This window comes from Netta rufina (genome assembly GCF_964035555.1).
Source record: "Netta rufina genome assembly, chromosome: 4".
NCBI lineage: Eukaryota > Metazoa > Chordata > Aves > Anseriformes > Anatidae > Netta > Netta rufina.
Window position 1 is genome coordinate 4,438,054 of NC_140127.1, and position 19,127 is coordinate 4,457,180.

Below are 19,127 nucleotides of genomic sequence, written 5' to 3' on the forward strand. Positions count from 1 at the left end.
GACCATTAAATCATGTTCAGCTTCAGGTCAACTGTCAAACCTTCTGACTGACAAGTTGAGATGTAGCCATTCTTTGTGTTGAGGAAAGTAGAGATCTTGCTGCCCCATACATCCTTATTTAGTGGATGCCAGGCAGCCTTCAGAAACAAATGACTGTATCATGGCTCATGGTGATGGATTATAAGGATAATTAGGCATCATTTCTTTCCTCCAAGTACATAGACTTGAATTGATCCAGGTAATTCTGAGACTGGTACTAAGCAGCTTTCAGCACTTTTTTGAGTACAGTAACAACAAGTAAATCCTGATAGCTCAGCAACATTGAAAATCACTTGAACTTCAATATTATTGCCATTACAGATCCTGAACTGTCAGATCCAGTAGTGCCATGCAGGAATGTATTTTTGCTTCATCACCTGAAACTTGGGATAGAGATCTGTTTCGTCTTCAAGCATATTTGCGATGTAAGTTACAGATGATATAACTCTATGCCAAGGTAAATAGTCTTCTTCATTTGTTAAGTATTTTGTGAGCTCCAGGGGAACAGAGTAACTCACAAGTCCAGCTCTGAGGAAGGAGAAAACATAACTTCTGTTATTTTAATGAATCTGGAGAACTCGCTTCTTTTAAGATGCTAGAAGGCTACTCACTTTAGATGGTCCGAAATAATAAATCTTGACAGGGGGAAACAGTCTGGTGTGTAATGTGGAGCGCGTTTTCCAAAGAGATCACTGAGGACCACTGTTGGTCAATGCCTAACTGGAGGATCTCTCACTGTAATGAGAAGCTGCCCATGTTGTGCAGCAGCCCAGTGCACCCACAAGTGGGCAGCCCTCAACTGAGTACATTAAATCCTGTCCCACAACAGAAATGGCTAGTTCTGGAGACATCCTGAAAGGCTGAGGAGCTTCAGACTTAATGACCTAAAGTTTATCTGCATCAGCATGGCTGGGAGCAAGAGCTAGAAGTTTCTAAGCAAGTTTCTAAACAAGGTAGCTGAGGTGAGAATTTCCTAATGCCATGCTGTGCCTTGTAGGCATACCTCTGATTTTCTGGACACCTGGCTTCTTCTGGAGTGCTTCTGTCATTGCTTCCTACATGGCAAAAGCACCCCTTTCTAAGAACTCCTCCTTTTTCTTCCACTGAGCAGAGAGGGAGCATTTCTCTCGACTATGTTGGTACTGCAAGTTACCAATGCATACTGTATTTGTTCGTTTGAAATGACAATATAAGTAAAAACAAAACAAAACAAAAAGTAAAAAAATCAGAATTTTTCTTTCAATTTAATTCTAGTTAATTCTAAGTTAATTCTAAGTTTAATTCAAGTTAATTCTAAGAGGCAATGGAAAGTGAAAAAACTGTGTTGAAGTCTCTGCGGGGAATTAGTTTACCTTGCTAACGAAAAGGCATCATCCAAAATCCCTGCACGGCTAGCAGTTGATAAATTCTGTATGAAAAGAAGAAGAGGGTGATCAAGAATGTATAGATTATTTGCAGATACAAACCGTCTCTACAGACTTCTGTAAGAGACCAACCAGACAAGTTAGTGGTACGACACTCACGCCGTGGCCGTTGAGCAGAAGAGCGCTTAACGTGGTCCAGGTTTGATTATCATAATTCACACGATAAAATCCAATGTGGTCTGGATTCACGTTCACAAAAGAATTGGGAGATGATGTTATTGTAATTCCTGCAAAACAAACCAACAGTGATCAGATTGTGTGTCTTATACGGCATAGGACTTAGTGGAGATGTCTTGGCTCCAAAAGTAGTATTTGGTTTCAATGAACATCAAAATAAGATCCAAACCTCAATTATAATTATTATAATTATAATTATTGTTATTATAAATGGCTGAGAGGAAAGATGAGTTATTATAGACATTAATGGATACCAGCACTTATGTTAGAATAGTGAATTGTGGTAATTACTTGGGGCTAGCTAGTTTTTAAATTTAAAATGGAGAGCTCTGTGATTAGGCTGAAGATTGACATTGAAAAGCTTTATCAGGGCATTGCTAGTAAAAGAGTAGGGGAAGTTTACCTGCAGAATCTGATGTGTTGTACAAAGTATAATTTGTTGAATTCCCCAGTCCCCATTTCACTGGTATATTCCATTTGTAACTGAAATTATTTAAAGGGAAAAAGAATCAAATGACATTTGAAATCAAATGCTAAAAATAAAACTCCAGTGTATGCTTCTAATGGGCTTAATGCGTGCACCATGTTTTATGAAGCCAACTGTGTATTTATGCACATATAAATATACCAAATACCCCTTGTAAACCCCAGCTTTTTTTTTTTTTTTTGATTATGTGTCTGCACAATCTGCCAGATTCTCTCTCTCTCTCTTTTTTTTTTTAAAGAAAATTTATTTTATTTTATTATTTTTTTAATCAATGGAACTGCTAGGGAAGTTCAGAATACATCATTCTTGTCTCTTGGTAACAGCGCTGGAGAGAGTAATTACCTGTAATCAGAGAGATTGTGTGGATGAATTTCTGGTGTACTCTACTGTGTAGTTTATTACCATAACTCTGGAACACGCAGCTTTAAGTAGTATCTGCATGTCATATCAGATAATAATCTAGCAGGGCACACACCAATTAATTTAGTAAAAGATGATTATATGTGGATGGTTCATGTCAGTGTTAATATGGCTAGGGCTCTCTGCAGACACCAGATAACCTTTATAACGCGCACCTGAAACAAGTGGTTAAGTGTTATTAAACCCTTTTTACAGATGGAAAAACTGAAAGAGCTCGAGCAACCACTGCTGCACAGTCAGTAAGACCTCTTGCCATTTCCTCTCTCTTCTCCTTCTCTGAGACAACCATAATTCGTTGACTGTAAAGGACTGAGGGCCAAATGTGACCTTACCTCTTGCTCCTCAATTCCACAAACACCCCCAGTGGCCAAGTGCAGGCTTCTCAGCCTGGGCTATGCCGTGTGTCCAAGCTGAGTGAGGACAGCCCAACGCTTAGACATTTGGGCTGTAAGCGCAGCCTGACCAAGAGTATGCCCGGACAGTCAGAGAAGTAGGAGAGCAGAGCAAGCCATGGGCACACGTGCAGTGCCATCTACATAGGGCTGCTAAAATTAATAAGCTATTTTGTTCCATGTTAGAACATTACAGTCCATCCCAAGGGGATATTTATTCCATCTGAAGTGCCCTGGTGACAAGTGCTACAGGGAAACGTGAGCCTCCTTTACAGCCCTGGATTAAGTGACTGGTCATTAACTTCTAGGAAATACCAAAACGAGGGTTATGGCATCTCCTGCTGCCTCCAGGAAGAAACATCAGCTATTGTTTTGTATCTTCTAAACAAAAACATTTTAACAGATTTATACACTTTGAGTTTTTACTAGTACTCTTATGGAGCTTACTGCTGTGGAATTTTGAAAGGTTATTGTTTGGCCAGAAGCCTCAGTATTGTGTTTCCTCGGGAGAAAGCCCATAAAAGACAAAAAAAAAAAAAAAAAAAAGCGCTTGGAAATGCATTTAGTAGTGGGGATTTTATTTAGCTTTCTTTGCATGTTCTCGAGATTACATGCATAAATACTTTTCCTGAACATCGGATACAATAGCTATGTCCTCTTAATTGTGCACATTGAGGACGTGTTCCTGACATGCTATGCTGCAGCTACATATTTGCCCAGCAGCACTATTGTAAGAGCACAAGCTTTCAAACTTCTATTTCTTTTGAGTGCCAGCATGCAGCAGAGGACTCTTTCAAACCAAACAAACTGGAAACAAGCAGGCAGCTTATGATACCATCCCTGCAGGGTTCAGAGAATAAAGCATATACAAGACTTGGAGTCTTCACTGCTTAAATCAAAACCCTGCATCCAGATGTGAAGTGGGCTGGCCCCATCTGGGGTAGGATCTCTTTACAACCTTTCTCACTCTCATCTCCGAGGGTTGAAGGAGGAGGTAATGACTTTCAATGGACTTTTAGGCAAGGGAGTAACTCTGTCCCAGGATAGATAATATCAGCATACTGATATGTATTATTACTGCATTTCATTTCTAAGTCATTTATAAAAACTGCACATTGAGAATCAAATTTCCCTATTGCTTTAGAAATGGCAGGCGCAGTGCACAGCTCAGGTTCTTGACAGGTTAAGGTAGGAACCATGCTGGGATTTCTTCTCAAAAAATAACAAATGGCAAGGTACTGTAAGTCCCGAAGTCAGGCAAAAGTCAGATTTCTGAGTTTACTATCTCAGAGCATAGTGCAATGTCAAGATTTTTAACACAAAAAGGTAATTTTTGTTTGAATAGTCTGTAACATCAGTCTTCATCTGGCACAGGGCTGGAGTTTGCAGCTAGTAGTGCTTCAAAACCAGCAAACTTTTCTGCTTGTGTTGGGAGAAGTACAACATTGCAAATGCTTGGTTAATAATCTCATCCCAACTCTTTTGATACCTATCCAAAACTGCCAATGCCATGGGCCTTCCCATTGCTCAAGTGTTTTCTTTTAAAGCAGAAACACAATTGTTTCTTTGCTTTCTCATTGTTCTTGCTCTTTGTATTAAAATAGCTAGTAGAAGCTAGTGGGAAATGCATTTGGGTTGACTTGGTTCGTGTTCATACATGCAATTTTTACTGGTTTAGTTGTACGGGGCTAGTTCAAGGAATGAGCAAAACTTTCCTACTGTGGGGTAATTTGAATCTTTTTCACCGAAGCATTAGCAAAGTTGAATCGCCTCAAAACTGAGGCTGGCTAAGAATACACACAATGGCAGCTTGGAACAGTAACTCAGTTGGTTAATGCTATGGTGTAGCAGAGTCATTTTTCCATGCCGTTCCACCACCCCACAGGCAGGGTTCATCTCCCCTTAAGTTGGTCATCTGGTAATTAATAAATATGCTTCTCTTCAGTATCCCAGCTGTCTTGAAGAGGGTAGATGTATATCTAGAGCTGGTAGTCTGGACGCATTAAGTCTGAGAAAGCTATTTTTGACTATTGTTTATATGGTTAAAATTAAACAAAACCACCCCGAACTAAACAGGAGGAAAAAAACAGCTCTTGATGAGGTTTTGTATCATTTATACATGACCAGCTATTTTGCAGTAATTCATGTTTCTAAGAGATGTAGAGAAGACCCTGTACTGTGATATATTGTACATCCCCTGCCATACCAGAAAAGGAATAAGCTTTCATGGTCTAAGATACTTGGTTCATGGTATCTGGTTTCTGGGCAAAGACAATTTTGTGCCATTTTCCTTTGTTTTGGCAGACAGTAATTTGTAGTTGCTCAGTAGATGCCTTGCAGTCATCTGAGCTGTCCATGCGTGGGACTGAGATCTTGTGAGAGACCCTGTCCAGTTTCACTCTGCTGTGTTTGAGAATGAAGCCCTGAGAAAAGGTCTGATGTCGTGCTAAATTTGAAATATTTGCATGTAAATTCCTGTTGGTTTCTTTTAAAAACAAGCTCTGAGAGTAAGTTTACCAATAATATGTATTAAAATGCCTACTTTCACATCAGTAAGAGAGGGTACATACCTCTACAGTATTTCTACCTGATTTGGACAGACATTTACAGTAGGCTCTTACCCCAGATCAGAGGGAGGAGAAGAAGGATCTGCACTGGGATCCAAGAGAAAACGTTTCTGGCTGAATACTGAATTACTTCCCATCTCCAGTACAGGGTAGCCCATCTGCCTAGTCCATGTGTCCATGACTTCGCTCACAGCTTTATTACTGGTCTGTGAATGGTGGGAGAAGGTTGCAGTGAAAAAGCAAACTCAGGCCAAAGAGGAAAAAACAACAACAAAAACAACAAAACAATCTCTGAAAGAAGGAATGATCTAGAAACTTGAGCACAGCCAGAGCAAATGAGAAGTACACGGAAAGGAGACTAGCTACTAACGCAGACAAGAAATAGTGAATGTCTTCTGAGGCACACTCTTAGTCTCATTTTTTTCTGAGGAAGGAACAGAAGAGGTCAGAAAGGATATAAAGAGCCTTTTCTTCAATGCCAGAATTTGCCTTGCAGCATACCCTGTTTTGAGTGTGAAGGAGAAGACATTATTATCACCAGCAGCTACAGTGATATCAAATTTGATCCCTACTGTGGAGCACAAACTTCTACACTAGAGACAGGAGTTGGAGAAAGCTGCCGCTGAGATAGATGGAAAGGAAAAGTCCAGACAAAACAAAAAAGAAAAAAAAAAAAAGGAAAGAAAAAAAAAAAGAAAGAAAAAGAAAAAAGAAAAAAGAAAAAGGAAAGAGCAGAAAGTGATGGCACAGAGAATGACCCAGCTGGGACTCAGAAGCTGGAGATGGAGAAAAGCACCAAAACTTCTTGGTAATGGATACTGTTGAGAGCTTTCAAACTGATGACTCTTGTTAGAGATGAAGGGAAATATGGGGTGTAAGTGTGTGGTGAATGTGGAGTGTTTTCACCCATCAAATGAGTTTGGACTGGAGGGGAGATGCTACAGAAGCAGTCCGTTTGTTAACAAGACCTCCTTTTTTTTTTTTTTCTTACTCCACTCCTCACACTCTTCTGCCCAAACTGAAGAAATAATTTATACTTGCTAGAAATGAGTTGTGTTGGAATATACTGAGAAGCTGCCTAGCTTGTGATCGCTCATTGACAGAAGAGCTACAGAATAAAAAAAAAAAAAAAAAGGTTGGGAAATTGAAATCAGCAGGGTGAGATATGAAGCTTGTATTAGTGGGGTTTGATTGCCGCAAAACATACCGATTCCAGAGCTGCCCAAAAATCCTCTGTCTTGGCATTCTGGAAATGGTGGTTCTGCAAATATACCTAGAGAGAGGTAGAAGACTGTGAAAATACTATCAGCTCGTTTTCTTCTCCTATGAAAACAATACACATATTCAAATAGGATCAGTTGTACAAAATATCTGTGGGGGTAGGGTATTGAACCCGGAGGGACTTTGAGTTACTAATACACTGGTGTATTTCTCTGTCTTTACCAGCAACTTTCACCACACAGGGTTCCTGTAGGATATGCTACAAATATTTTAGGCTGTTCTAAAAAAAATAAGTATTAATAATATTAAAAAAATCTGTTGTCTTAATTTGTTAAGTTCAGGAGACAGACAGTTGCTTTAAGCAATCCTTGTAGCTTTGCATATGCTGAAAACATGGAGAAGTTCCTCAGAGAAATACTGAAAAGGTCATTCTGTTGAATAAAAAGTATTTCCTAGTGATAATGTTGTAGGTGGGAAAGTATTGAAATGTTTTAAATCACTCATAATATGGTATGATTGATTTTTACACACACAGACAGACATAAATACATCAGTTTCCCAGGAGACAACTTCACTTCTTATGAACTATTGTTTTAAATATGTCCATCTCAAAGAGAAAACCAGCAAAGACCAAAGTGCCATCAGGGAAGATAAAGTTGCTCACTGAAGAGATATTTCTGTCTGGGTGCATAAAGCTCCCCTGCACATCCACCCTGTGCTACCGTGGGAGGTTAAATGGATCCACATTCATCCGATAAAGCTCCTTTGCCTTCCAGTGTATCCCGTAATGCAGCAAGCCAGCCAGTTCCAGTGTGACTCACATATTTGTACTTGAAGAGTTCTTTGCGTTTTATTTGAATGGACACCAGTGTATTCTGTTGCAAATTTCTGTCTAACGAAAGAGGTTGTTAGGAGGAGGCAGCTATTGCAGGGTTCACGACCTGTGGACTCCTGTAGCAGGACAGGCTCTGATCCCACCTCTAAGCTGGGATCAAACTGGCCATTACGAGGAAAAATGGTATTTAGGTAAGTGTCTGTCCATCCTAAACACTGTTCCTGTCTTGAGCCTTACCTGCCTGTCGTTAAGTGTGCTTTCCTACCCTGTTAACTGGATCCTGGTGAGGTTTAGTCAGTAGATGGTGCTGTTTGTCTCACTGTTAGCCACAGCTACCTGCTTTTGTGTTCTTGGAAGCTCTGAGTAAAGAGGGAGTATTTGTCTTTTGTGGACAAGGTGGCTGCACTTTCCCATACTGTAGAGCTGTCCTGACTGAATATATGAAAGGAAAAAATACAAGGAAAATGCAAGTTTCCTGTTATGGCCAAAAAAAGTGTTTTCTAGAAGGAGGTCACTAAGAGCAAGTTTGGTAAATCTGCACTGTAACTTTTCAGGGATGTTAGGTGTTGATTCAGAGGATGGGATTACCTTTCAGGGGGCCCCTTTATCCCATTTTTAATTTCTGTAATTTTATATCACCACATTTTAATTCTGCTCTCTGGGCCAGGGTGCTCCGTCAGGTCTTAGGGCCTGGATGATCCTCCATCTGCAAGAGTCTCCCCGCACATTGGGCTTGGGTGGATTGCAGGACTGAGGCCATATAAGCTTCAGACATGCTTTACAGCTGAGTGAGGGGATCCTAGCTGACAGCAGGACAAACAGCGGGGTTGAGGAAATTTCTCCATTATCGGCTGTCATGGATTTAGGACCTCACTGATGGGCTGTCAGATCTTCCTGCAGTTCCCATTCCCATTCTGTGGGAGTGCGGAGCGTCCCCTTGGCATTGTCCACTCAGTACTGAAATGCGTTACATATTTCTGCTACTGATAGAGAGCCTCTGGCGTTGACTTTTTGCACAAAGGCTTTGTTGTTGCCACCCTAGGAAGGGCTGCCTTTCTGCTATGTTTAGGTGCCACTCATACCTGACACCCTTTCTGGAAGAGCTCCGGCGTAATCCAGTCTTGAAGCATCCTGAGAATCGATGCACCCTGAGGACAGAGGGAAAGGGAAGAAGGTCATTCCACGCTGCTCTAGCACTGTATTCCCAGTCACCTAAAAAGCAACATGTGAATGAATGTTTTATAACGCCAAGGCAGAAACCATCCATCTGACTAAGGAAGTGGTTTCTCTAACTCCTTCCTGGCACTGCATGCCTGCCTGCCCAAACCTGGAGATTAATTCTGTGTGTGAGAGCTGGTATTTTCAGGAGATCAGATGCCCACCCCTGAGCCTTGCAGCTGGGGGTAACTGTCCCACTCCTCTGCCACTTTGTACAAGCAGGGCTCCCTGTTTCACTTGCAACAGAACAGGAGCGAGGGCATCTGGGGAACCAGCCCCATCCAGCCTGAGCAAGGAAGAGAGCTCTGCAGAGTGCCCAGCAGGTAGGGAACTCCTAAAATGCTGCAAGTCTGGGGCACCACTTGCTGGAGGAGCCAGCTCCAGATTCAGAATGAGCTTTGCTTAGGACCAGTGTAAGAGCTTTTGTCTCTGAAACAGGGTAGAATTGGGATCAGAGAAGTGACTTATTTGGGTCGAGGAAATAAAACAATTACGACCTTGAAAGAAGAAAGAAACAAAGGGAATACAGGAGAGAGAAGCAAACAGATATGTGGGACAAAGAACAGAAGAGGCACCAAACGAGGAAAAACAGAATCAATGCAAACCCAACTCTAAAATGCAAAATATCATTTTAAGATTAGTATGTTTTCATTTTCCCAACTAAATCAAAGGGCAGCTGAAAGCCTAATGCTATGAATGGTTTAAAAATCCAGTTGTCCCATGAAAAAAAAAGAATGTTATCTGAGTTCTTAGTAAATCCTGTCTCCTCCATTTGTGTGTCTGAGAATAAAAACTTGGCTGCACAAGTAACAGGATAGTAACTGAACAGATATGCTTCAGACTGCTTTCCAAACTATTGTTGTAGAGTCAAGCTGGTCAGCAGATGACTTTTCTGATACAGTAATTTAATGTGTTCGCCATGAAATATGTTCAAGAAATGATTGAGTAGAACTTAGAACAGATGTCCATTAGTGGTTATCAAACAGCTGCTAATGATTAATAGTGATTGTAAGGCCACATTTATGCATTGTGATATCTCAGTTCCTCAGCTTTATCTTTCAGCCACTTCTTATCTGATACCACCTCTCATAGACCATCCCCTCTCATTTATATTAAAAGTAAGAGTAGAACTGTGCACTTTTGCAGGCATTTAGGGGCAGCAGAGATTTCTTTTCCTTTTTGCAATATATAGTTAATTTCTGCATCTTAATACAACTGCTCTTCAGTCTCTTTGACCAGTGTGCGTCCCCTGAAGTTAATGACTGCGTGCTTTTGAGAAAAATTCATGCTAACAAAATCACTAGTTATAGGAACCCTGGTGTTTTCATAACTTTCCTTTCTTTCAAATATTTGGGAAGGTTCAAGAGAGCAACCTTGATTTGAATAGCTGACCTCATCTCATTGTGATGCCTTTACTTATTACCAAGATGTATTAAGTGCCAAGTATATGACAAGACTGTACATGGTGGAAATGTGCAACTTTTAAGCTTAACCTTCTCTAGCTGGGAAGTTCCAAAAATGCAGAACTCCTAAGAGCAAATTTCTATCAGAACTGCTAAGTAGCTGTTTTCCAGAAAGGTAATCAATGCTTGAACTCCAAGGACAAAAAAATCTCATTGTTATTTTAACACAATCTTTCAAATGAAGGGAGATGGTTAAACTGGAAAGGTGAAGTGCAATTTCTTTTAAAGTGTGGATTGTGTATATTAATTGTGTATTCACCAGCTCTACTCTAGTACAGGTTTCCTACATTCCTAGTAGGAACGTTTCCTGGTATGTTCATAATGATCGTGCAGCAGTCAGAAGTTCACTTACAGAATGCACTGCAAGGGCTCCACAGACCCTTAGGCATTTCATTAGGGTTTTAGGAGTGTATAAGCCCTGTAATTGCTCTGGTAAAACTAACAGAGAGCATTCCAAATTATACTTTATTTGTTTATTGATGAATAGTATCATGAGAAGATTGTTTTTATAAGAAAAATGCTAAAGAGAAGCCAAAATAGAACCAAAAAGAAACAAGTTAATTTTGTCACGCATTTATATATAAATACCAACAGTAATTTGAGCTAAATCTATGTGAAGACTTTCTCATTCAAGCCAAATTATATCCCACGCCAAATTATATCCCAAGCAGTCTATTCCCAAACAATGCACGAGTCCTCAAGTGTTTTGCTAAAAAAAAATAAAAAATAATAATAATAAAAAAAAATCATGTACCAATTATCTAGGCACAAAGAGATGAGTTAATGTTAGGATTTTTTTTTTTCTCCATTGTGTTTTCAGACCATGCAAAAGTGTGCCACTTGCTTAGCTCACCACTAAAATACATTTTGGTCCAGAACATTTGATTTAGCTCTGTATGTTTCTTGACTTTTGTTAGCTTGATTTAAGAACATCAGTGCTACACAAAGCAGGTTTTTACATGGTTTATGATTTGACTGTGAGGCATTTATGATGCAATAAATACTGATTGTATTGTTGGACAGAGGATTTAACAATTGAAAACAGAAAACTGATGGAAATGGATGGATCAAGTCTAGCTAATAAAAGTAATACTTATGGCTACGGATTTTAGCTGAAGCACAGCTAAAGCTAAAGTCAATGAAATGCATACTTCTTGTATAGCTGATAATGGGAACTTAGAGGAAAGGAACCAACAGGATTTAATAATGGTGGATTTTGCATGTTCTGTGGAAAGTTGCTGAAACATCAGATAGGAACCACTGTCAGACATACAAGAAGCTGCTAACACAAACACGGTGTATCAGGGTCATATGCAACACGATATGGGAGATAGCTCATTGAAGAGAGAGTGAACAGAGCCCCAGGACTGGTGTAAAAGCCCAGAAGTTGGATGGCACAGGCATCCTGGAGTCTCACTGGGCAGGCAGACCTGGGGGATTCTCCCAGTTGGTTCCAGTTGGCTCCAGAGAGACCCTTTAGAGGCACAGGTCTCCCCCACCACTGACAGGAACAGCCTCAGGATGAGCATAATGTATGTCAAAGACCTAACAGGGGTGCCCTCTACTACCTCCTGGGCTACAGACTTAGTCCAAGTCAGATGTGAGCTCCACAACTGGCAGTGAAACATAAAGCTAACATCTCCCAGTTTAGGGTCAATGCCACTAGAGGCTGGTGTTGCCCATCTTTGCTAAGGCTTCTAGGGAGCCTGAGATCCTGTGAGCAACATGAGACAAAAAATCACTTTCCTATTCTCACTGCTTGATTTCCTGCCTGGCTTCCTAAAAACAGAGGTTACAGTGCCCCAAAGGTGCAATGGAGAAGTGAGAGAGAGGACACCTGGCCATCCGCCCTTGCTTCAGGTTGTGTGGCTTGACAGAATTGGGCTACATCAGCACATGAGGTAACGGAAGATGAGTGTGCTTAGTATCTGGCTTAGGATAATTTTAAACCCAACAACTCTTGTAGTAGACACTGCTGACACTGCCATTTCCCTGCTCCTCTGTGAGCAGATTTGCCTGGAACATGGTGGCCAACCAGAGCTCTGGCTGCATCGCTCCTCTCACCGTCACTTTTGGCTGAATTATCACAGACAACAGCGGGGAATGTCCTAGAAACGAGCTCTGTGCAGACACAGCCCACACTGGCTTAGGAACTACGAGTATGAGCTCCCCTGACTTTTGCCTCCTCTCCCAAGCCTCCACTTTCTGTGCAGCCCACATCACCTCAGGGCGGCGTCCTACCTTGCTGTAGGAAATCCCATCAAACACAGCGGTGATTTCAGCTGGAGTTGACACATTGACCACAATTGGGTGGGAAGAAAGCAAAGAGTCATCCGACATAATGGGAAGCACGTCATCAGTTAAAGCCTGGTCAAGCTGAGAAGGAGAAGATGTTAGAATAAAAACAAAGACACCGAACTTCACAAAATCAGTAGCTTGAGCTGCAGCTTCTCTAGAGGGAGGCAGCTGGAAACGGAATGAAATTTCACCTCCTTTAAAGAAGACTTGCAAATTCGTGCTTTACCTCTGAGAGGGGAGGGATACATTTTTTCCTTAACTATGATAAATCACCTTTTGTAAGTCCCATTTTCCTATGCGTATCATACCACACACACATGCACACACACAAAAACAAAACAAAACAAAACAAAAAAACCCACAACACACTCTGTAGGCACAAATGGAGGCAGTGTGACAAAATCTCAAAGCATTATGGGCTCCTCTTGCAAAAATGGAGAGGGGTAAAGTAAGGAGGGAAGAAGGGAAGAAGGAAGCAGGCTTCTCCATCCTACAGGTGATTATCATTTTTTTTTAAAATATGAAGTAACCTATGGTCAAAATCCCCTTACTTCTTAATCAGTGTTGGTAAAAAAAAAAAAAAAAAAAAAAAAAAAAGACAAAATTTCTATTTAGTTTTCCTCTTACAATGCATGATAGGATAAAAATACTGAAATGGTGCAAGGTCTTAAATGAGCATGGTATCTACATTTAACGGCTTTTAAATTCTAGGCTCAGTAATTAAATTTTTGCTTACATAGGCAGATCTCCTACTTCAAGTGGAAAAGAAGTGATCCAGGAATGATTTCATCCTCAGCCTCACATAACGCAATGAGAAGAGCGATTTGTGGGAGGCAGGGGAAGCGCAGGGTAGGCACTGCCTGCTCCAGATGTCTCTCGGCTTGTCGATGGGCTCAGCCTGTGCAACACCTACCCTGCTTCCTTCCAGGGGCATATGTTATGTATTTTCTAGTAGCCAGAAAGTCGTTACTCCTGGACAGCTGGGGGAAATATGAATGCTATGTGCCATCACATCTGTTTGTGAAGGGAGGAAGGAGAGAGCAAGAAACCTCCCTTCGCTCACATGCTGTTATTCCTCAGAGCATAATGCATATTGAAGGCTGCCCTCTTTGCAGCTTCCCAAAGCGAACGGAGTTGTTCTTGCTGCATAGTACCACAGGACATCCCCTGTCACTACCTATTTTTGCACAGTGCAGATTACACATACTCTTGAGCTGGAGCATTGGAAACGACACCTAAAATGCTGGCAGCAGATAGAGGGGGAGCTGATTTTCTCCTTGACGCACAGCTCAACCTGTGGGACAGGCTGGGGTTCCCAACCCACACCAGGTCGAGCAATGATCCTAAGGCAGGCCCTGTGACGAGAGACTACAGTCCAGCTAACTAATTAAGGGGATTCTTCATCTTTTAGGGCTGGACTTTGAACCACCTTTTAAAAACTGCTAACACTCTGCCCAGAGTCCACCTACGTATTATCTGCAATAACAATAACCAAGCACTTCACTCACTTGTTAAAAAGGATGACTCTTCACTGCAGACAAAGACTTTTCAAAGTTTACTTTGATTAGTTTCAGACCACAACATAGGGAGGTAGAAAAGCTTAAGCCAACATTTTCTTTAGATTGCGTTGCACTACATTTTAAAAATATAAATATATTTTAAGTCCCCGTCATTCCTGTCTAATTTTTACACCCTTTCAAAATGCTCCCCCCAGTCCCACCAACCCTCCACAAGCCAGAAATAATTACCATTTCCCAATATGGTTCCGCAACATTGACTCCTATGTATTCAAAGTAACTCGCAAATCCTTCATTTAACCACAGGTCATCCCACCAGTCCATGGTCACAATATTTCCAAACCACTGTAATTTATCAACATTGAAAGATGTGGTGTTAGCCAAACAGTAAATGTATCTCTCTGTATCTCACATGTCCACGTAGAACATTCATTTGTTTACATTTCTTCCTGTTACCAGATGAAAATTATCCTAATGCTGGGGTTTAAATAGGAACTGAGGCTTTGCCTGATGTTAAAACATCACTTTTATTATCAAATTACATATTACTGGGGAAATTGCTAATGATTCATGTGCCACTGAAAATATTTTTAGTTTCTTCCTCTTGATTTGCTGATTTGTGCTTGTACAGATATGTTTTCAGACAGCCTCCACAGTGTATAGCTGTCCTTATTTGCTTGCCCAAAAGAGACATCTGCACATGCAAATGAGTTCCTTTAAGACATTTCTGACAGATTTTCGTAAGCTGCCTCACCGTCTGGACCCAAGCATCTAATGTACTGAGAAAAATTCAAGGCAGTAGTTCTGGAACTTTAGAGCTCTATCAGGGAATGGTTTTAACACGGTATTTTGCAATCACAGTGTGATTGTGTATTTTCCTGATTAAATAATTGCTACTACACATTTAAAGAACTTTAAAAATGAGTCGCGTCCTAAAACATACCTGGTGAACCAGCTCGTGGGCTATCACAGCTGCTACTTGCTGTTTGTTGGAACTGGCAGACTCGTCGGGATCGTAAAGTAGGTTTGTTTCTCTGTATGTGATCAGCCCCCAGTTCTCCATAGCACCTGTCCCAAAATCTGGAATAGCTATTTTATCTACATTGAAAGAAAGAGAATGTGGTTACCACTGTATCCTTTAAGCCACTTAAATCACCCTCTTTTCTGCTTATTCACGGCTGGTTTTGCTTGCCATATGTGGTTCAGGCTTACTGCTGTGGACTGCAGCCTATAACCTGTGTTTAAGAAGCAGGGGACTGGCCTACAGCTGCTGATAGCAAGTGCCCAAGCTCTGCTGGGATTAGTAGGGCTACAACCAGTTGCACTACCTAGGATCTGTACTGAGAGACGATGCTGTGCCGCCTCCTGGGAGCGTGCATATGACACAGAACTTAATTTTGGCTCCCGAAACTAATAGTATTGTCTGGGGATGTGTTCTAGGCAGCAAACCACCTGAAACTATCTGTAGCATAATGAGGCATGTCATTGTTTGTCACACTGTCGCATTAAAAATATTTATTGACATGTTAACCGAAGTAAATCCCCCATGCAGTGAACAACATCTGCTTCTATTCCCAGCAATTTGTGGGGGTCACTCCTTCATGGTCAGTAATCAATACAGGTTTAAACGAGAACTGTAGACTAAATTGGACTGGCATTTCCTTCTGCAAATAATAATGACCACAACCTTTCTGTGTGAGTTAGTGAAAAAGTACAGATGGATTTAAAAATGAATAGAACAAACAACCCTTACCCCACCCTAACAGAAGACGGGAATTAATCATTTTAATTTAAACAACTTGATTATAGAATCTAAGCTGGTAGTCTGGCCAGGGCTCCACTGAGAGTCAAAATGAGGATCACAGCGGGAATGGCAATGCCAGAAGCCATAACTCAATGTGAAACATATCTAAATATTTTGCAGAAATACTTTTGATTCATCAGGTTTGATCTAGGTGACTTCTAATACTGAGGGAACAACATAGTGCATCGGGAATTGTGATCCAACAAATAGATATTCTCAGAAATACAATATACAAGCTGCAAGAGCATCGGCCCTCTTATACTGCTGACCTGGGGTTGCCAGGGTCTGCAGTGCAGACAGACCCCTGATGTGGCAAAATCATCAAGCATTTGTGGAAATGAAAGCTTGGGTATGAAGCACAGTTAAGATATAGTCCCAATTATTAATTGGAACCGGACTGCAAAAGGACAACATCTAGCTTCCCTAAAACTCAGGTATTGTTGACGTGCAAATAGATATTTCCAGTAAACTCAACTGATGTTTTGAAGTGAGACAGAAATCTGTTGCTAAAGTAATACAGGTTGGACTGTTAGATATATTTGTTTGTAGTTTTTTGTTTTGTTTTGTTTTGTTTTTCTTGATCCTTATAAGTTTATCAACATGACTGCATTACCTCTTGAGGTCATAGGAGGGGGCATTTCCAACACATTTTCACAACTCTGATTACATTCCCTACTTTACCAGTTCAAGCTGCACAAATCAGATCCAGAGAGCAGATAGCCCAAATTAAAGGATGTCCAAATGCACTACTTTCCTTTTATATATATATATATATATATATATATATATATATATATATATGTATGTACGTATACATTTATATATATAGCTTATATATATATATATATATCTTATTTTGTAACCATGGGTAAATTTTGATCCTATACCCAAGCTCTGTGTCTTTATTCAGCCCAGCAGTAGTAACTACAAATTATACACTGGACCACATTCATCCTTCTAAGAAATGGTCACACACCCACTTTGCACTAAGCTTAGTAAATTGTATGACATACTCTCTGGCAATTTGCATCTTCACTTATCTCATCGCTGACTTTTGTCCAGAAGTTCCCATGGAAGTAGTGCTTGTTTTTCTCAAACTTCATCTGGCTCTATTTTAGGTCATAATGTTTTTTTTGCTGATGTCACCAATGATTCCCCTGATTTTCCACAAAACTCTCTAAAATATCCATGCCAAGAGCAGTTCTTCAGTTCATTTTTGAGAACTGCTAATGGAACTGTTGCTGAGACCAACACTCCCATCATGACACTTAAGAACATCTCAAACTACATTGGTACAATCTTAAAGCATCCTGACATAATATCAGCAGGTAGCAACCAAACAGTTTCATACTCTGTTTACCATCAAAATACAGGAACTTGTAGGAGAAACGTAACCACAACAGTAAATTAACAAAATGAAAAGCTAATAATCACCTAGTTTTGGAAGAGAATAGCTCATATTAAAGTACTCTTCAAAGAAGTCGAATACAATTTTTGTTACATTTGCTGCATATTCTGCCGTGTGTAATTGCAGTGGCTGGGCATAAACTCTCAGCTGTAAAATAGAGAGAGACAATTAGAGCAGTCTTCAGTTAAGAGAAACTAGGAGGTGTCAAGTACTGAAAAGTCATTTAACATACATACCTATAACACTGCAGATTTTCTCTAAGAGATTGGCCTAAGCAATGACTTCTGTTCCCTGACCTATTTATTCAAAAATTTTTTTTCAAACATCATGCATAGAAGAAACCAAGTCAACACAATATGTGCATGCTTCCTACACCATGCCTGAACTTCAAAACTGGCAAGACCCATGCCCAGAAGCTCACAGTGGCCATTTCCCAGCACCAAAGCTTCAAGCAAGGCCTAAGTGCCTACCAGCCACTCTTCTCCCAAGGTCTGGTTTTCTCAAGAAGGAAACCCGCATAAGCACAGGTGAAAGGAAGCCACTTGTTCTGAGCAGCTCATTGATTTAGACTGATCTCAACAGATCAATTTCAGGAGGCACATTTGGCATCCCTGTGCACGATGGCTGACCATTTCTGTGCTCTTCTTGAGTATCTGAGCTTGCATTTTTTGCTGAAGGCAAAAAACATTATCTTGAGTGCTGACCCTTCCACCCCAAAGGTTTTGTGTATTAGCTATTACTGCTTAAGCCCAGGAGGACTAGAGTCTGTATGGCACTCATAATCTTGATGAGGAGGCCTACAACTCGTGGAGCTTTTTTTGGGGGGGTCTTTGCCTCAATCTCTTTGTCCCAAAATTTCCAGGTCTCTTGCCTCAGACCTGAACTGTAGTGCTGCACTTGCAGGAGCTGTCAGCTGCCCCTTTCCTTGTCCCCCAATATCTCCAGCGTGGAAAGTGAGAAATCTTTATGTGAAGTGAAATCGCTGGCTTTGGGATAACCGATCCATCTTTTTGCAGGCACTGTGTCTCGTATGAATGGCCCACATTCTTCTGGCTGTGTTGGCGTGGCTTGTTTACTCCTCAGTCCCGTCTCATAGCCAGGCATTTAGGGTCCAAACTTAGCAAGGGAGCTGGCCTACTCTAGCAGCCTCTTTTGAGCCTGACAGTACATTTATTTCAATACCATGAAATTACACTTCCTCCAACAAGAGAGGAGGCTGGGACAGTGGTCAGAAATAAAGATGGAATGAAAAAAGCAAAACCAAAAAAAGCTTATGAAATTCAATCGGGAATCCATCCCAGCCAGGGGATTTCCCTTAGGGTCAGTTTGCAATTACAATCTGTAATTTCCACTTCAGTAAGCTCTTTACCCAATTTAGCAATCTTTGGTCCCCTAGCTGATCCATATTAATGGGTTCCAAAACCTTTAGCGTGCACTAGACCCGACTTTGGGTTTCATTTGTGTAATCTCCTCTGTGATTTTCCAAAGCAGACATTTGGTACCTGACAGGTAATCAGCTCAAGAGTGTTGTTTCCAGCTGTGGGCACATTTTCCACCATTGATTCTGTCAAGGTCTTTGTCAGGGCAATGATTTTCAGAGCTAATGGCAGAGTTTTTAAATAATAGATCGTATCGTGTGAGTTGCATGCTGTTGCTGTTGTTTACGCAAGCAATATATGGATTACACGGATAATTTCTGTTGGATTTATGATTTATTACTAACAATTTATATAGCAAACTATAGAATGTTTTTTCTCAACAATCAGCAACTCAATATCTCATGGCTTGGCAATGCTTCAAAGTTTTTTGCATGGAAGTGTTTAGTTAGGAGAAGGACTCTCTTACTATCTGATTAAA

At 40.7% G+C, this 19,127-nt stretch overlaps 1 protein-coding gene across 1 annotated transcript in view; it reads right to left on the reverse strand.

Moving 5' to 3' along the window:
* Window positions 1-19,127, reverse strand: part of ENPEP (glutamyl aminopeptidase) — a gene marked incomplete at both ends in the record, with an annotated part of 33,686 nt that overhangs the window by 3,982 nt on the left and 10,577 nt on the right. Inside the window, 11 exons of the mRNA XM_084286072.1 lie at window positions 417-567; window positions 1,392-1,447; window positions 1,563-1,690; window positions 2,044-2,123; window positions 5,561-5,712; window positions 6,714-6,779; window positions 8,645-8,710; window positions 12,485-12,619; window positions 14,290-14,403; window positions 15,002-15,156; window positions 17,297-17,417. Coding sequence (XP_084142198.1) covers window positions 417-567; window positions 1,392-1,447; window positions 1,563-1,690; window positions 2,044-2,123; window positions 5,561-5,712; window positions 6,714-6,779; window positions 8,645-8,710; window positions 12,485-12,619; window positions 14,290-14,403; window positions 15,002-15,156; window positions 17,297-17,417 — 1,224 coding nt within the window. The remainder of the gene's footprint in view (window positions 1-416; window positions 568-1,391; window positions 1,448-1,562; window positions 1,691-2,043; window positions 2,124-5,560; window positions 5,713-6,713; window positions 6,780-8,644; window positions 8,711-12,484; window positions 12,620-14,289; window positions 14,404-15,001; window positions 15,157-17,296; window positions 17,418-19,127) is intronic.